The 2,977-nt window shown below is 59.5% G+C and overlaps 1 protein-coding gene across 4 annotated transcripts in view; it reads left to right on the top strand.

Moving 5' to 3' along the window:
• The window catches only part of CDK16 (cyclin dependent kinase 16), a 13,399-nt gene that overhangs the window by 9,510 nt on the left and 912 nt on the right, over positions 1 to 2,977 (top strand). For all 4 annotated transcript variants that reach the window (XM_025192581.1, XM_025192578.1, XM_025192580.1 and 1 more), the window contains exons 11-15: positions 1,223 to 1,320; positions 1,512 to 1,617; positions 1,804 to 1,846; positions 2,244 to 2,334; positions 2,719 to 2,796. In XM_025192581.1, the coding sequence (XP_025048366.1) occupies positions 1,223 to 1,320; positions 1,512 to 1,617; positions 1,804 to 1,846; positions 2,244 to 2,334; positions 2,719 to 2,796 (416 nt within the window). The remainder of the gene's footprint in view (positions 1 to 1,222; positions 1,321 to 1,511; positions 1,618 to 1,803; positions 1,847 to 2,243; positions 2,335 to 2,718; positions 2,797 to 2,977) is intronic.

The following is a 2,977-nucleotide window of genomic DNA, read 5'->3' as shown; positions in this document are numbered from 1 at the left end:
AACATCTGCGGACCTTCACAATCCTCACTGCCCCCCACCAAAGGTTCCTCTCAGATGCCTCCCTATAGATCCTCAGGGAACCCTGCTTATCCCCACAGACTCTACCTGATCCTGCCCCACTATAGTCTCCAAAGACCCCTCTGGGACACCCCACCCCCTGCAACCCATAGCTGCTGTATTTAAGGTTTCCCCCACAGCCTCCTGGAGACCCCATTTTCCCCCTGGACTGTCCATAATCCCCCCCCAGTTCCTCAAGAACCACCCCCACCCAGTATTGGACTAACATGGGCGGGTGGTGACTGCCCTGTAGGCCAGGATCGTAAAGGATAACTGTCGCTAGAATACTACCTTCATACAAAGCTTCTAAGTCAGGGGTGGGCAAAATGTGGCCCACCAAGCCATTCTGTCTGGCCCATGGGGCCCCTAAAAAATTTAGAAAATTAATATTTATCTGCCCCTGGCTGCCTGTCCTGCGGCCCTTGCTGAGTTTTGGCAAGCCATCAAGTGACCCTCCGCCTGAAATAATTGCCCACCCCTGCTGTCTGGCCTCTGGGCTGGGGGCTAGGGCACAGACCACCCCTCTCCCCCAGGAACATGGGGCCTGGCTTCCTTAGTAAGAGACTGGGGGAGCGGTGGGCTGCGATGGGGTGGGGTGCATATACACATGCAGCAAGGCTGCTCTGACATGTTGAAATTACAATGCATTGGAGCAGACTCAGTGAATTACCACGCTCCAGCAAACTCTAGCACCACCTTGTATCAGTGTCCCTGCGCTGAAAAATGGCAACAGGGATGCTTTAACTAAAGCTCTCAGAGCCACTCTAATTGGAGTGCCCCCGGGCACGTGTATAAATGCTTTTGGGTTCCATGTAGCATGTTGCATCTGTCTCTGTGTACATATGCACATGTATATGTGTGGGTGTACCTGGGTCCTTCATGTGCATGCCTCTGCCTTCTGAATGCCTGGGTCCTGTGTGTGTGGGTGGGTATTTGAAGGCGTATCCTGGATCCTACATGGATGTATGGTGTGTGTCCTGCAGTGGGGGTGGGGGCCAGGGTATGTCCCAGATGCCTTGGTTCCCCTGGGGTGTGGGGAGTGCATCTCAGACACCTGTGTCCTGCGTGGGCACATATGGCCTGGATATCTGGTGCTCTGTGGGTGTGTCTCTGCATCCCAGATGCCTGGGTCCCCACAGTGTGCCCTGACCCCAGTGTCCCACAGGGGTGTGGGCTGCATCTTCTATGAGATGTCCACAGGCCGCCCGCTCTTTCCTGGCTCCACTGTTGAGGAGCAGCTGCACTTCATCTTCCGAATGCTCGGTACTGCAGGATGGCAGGGGGTAGGGAATTGTGGGGGCTGTGGAGCGCAGAGTTGGGGAGCTGAGGGAATCTGGGTTGTGGAGGTAGGGGCTGGGGGAATTGGAAGCGGGGCATTGTGAGAGCACAGAAGGGAGGGGCAGGGGGAGTATAGTGGGGGGGGTTGTTCCCTCCCTCTGACCCTTTCCTCCCAGGGACCCCCACGGAGGAGACATGGCCAGGCATCCTGTCCAATGAGGAGTTCAGAGCCTACAATTACCCCAAGTACCGCCCAGAAGCCCTGCTCAGCCACTCCCCCCGGTGAGTGGGAGCAGAGCCAGGGGGCTGGGAGGAAAGGGGTGGGGCCAGGAGGTGGCGCACTTATTGTGAGGTAGAACCCTATCTCTGGGAGTAGGGGGGGAGGGGAGGGGGGCAGAAAGATGACAGCAGGGGTGGTAGTCTTACCTTTCTCTCCTGCCCTTTGCGCTCTGCCCTCTACCCCCCAAGGCTGGACAGTGACGGGGCTGACTTGCTGGGGAAGCTGCTGCAGGTGAGTGGGAGGGGCTGGGGGGGGAGGCTTGTCTCCCAGAGGATAGGACTTGACCTTGGCTCCCCCTACTTCCAGCAAGCCCATTGGTCTGCCCCTGCCATCAGGGGTGTGGGGGCTGCCCCCTTTTCCCCCATCCCTCAGTAAGTGGGTGTCCCCAATGACCTGGCTCTGCTCCTTTGACCCCAGAGGCCAGGGCTTGGACCTGGGCCTGCTGGCTCCCCACCTCACATGGCTGTATCAACACCCATAGGCCCTCCTGTAAGGGCTAGAACAAGGGGGAGTAGACTCTGGCCTCTGATCCTGTCCGGTGGGTTGTGTGAGATCCTGCCTGGCCCTGCTTCTTCAAAGGGACACCTTTCTTGGCTCCTGATGGCTGGGGTGGGGTTATGTCTTGCAGTTTGAGGGGCGCAAGCGGGTCTCGGCCGATGATGCTATGCGGCACCCCTTCTTCCAGAGCCTGGGCGAGCGTGTCACCAAGCTCCCAGACAGTGAGTGGGGGGCGGGGGGGGGGGGGGGGGGGGGCGGGGGGGGGGGGGTACAGCCTAGGGCAGCATGTGGGGGCCTATGGTGGGGTCTGGGCTAGGGGAGAGGCAGGATGTAGGCCTGGGGGGGAGGTTAATGGGGGTAGAAAGGCCTGGGGCCAGGGCCTAGGATAGTGGGTTGGGTTTCAGCCTGGGGGATGTAGGCCTTGGGGGTAGGATGACCAGAAGGCATGGCCTGGTGGCCGCAGAAGCAGGGTTTAAAGGGGAAGGGGTGTGGCGTGGGGTTAAGGGGTGGGGTTTCAGGCAGGGGCAGGGCTTGGCTGAAGTCGGGGTGTAACAGATGTGGGGTGGGAGTCACGGTTTCAACCTCTGATGTCTCTTCCCCTGCAGCGACATCAATATTTGCACTAAAAGAGATCCAGCTGCAGAAGGAGACAGGGCTGCGCTCGGCCTCCCTCCCTGACTCCGGTGAGGGCCCGGGGACTGTAGGACCCCCCCTGGACCCCCAGTGATCAGCTAGGACACCCTGGACCCTGTCTTATACCACCTAGCTGGAACACTTTACCCCAGCCACATGACCCTGTTAGGCCTCCCCTGCCCAGAAGGGGGACCCCATGGCTGTCTCTGTCCCCCTTGCCCCCCCCAGCAG

Source organism: Alligator sinensis, unplaced genomic scaffold, assembly GCF_000455745.1.
Source record: "Alligator sinensis unplaced genomic scaffold, ASM45574v1 scaffold778_1, whole genome shotgun sequence".
NCBI lineage: Eukaryota > Metazoa > Chordata > Crocodylia > Alligatoridae > Alligator > Alligator sinensis.
Note: the sequence above shows the minus strand (reverse complement) of the source record. Positions and strands in the feature narration are given on the sequence as shown.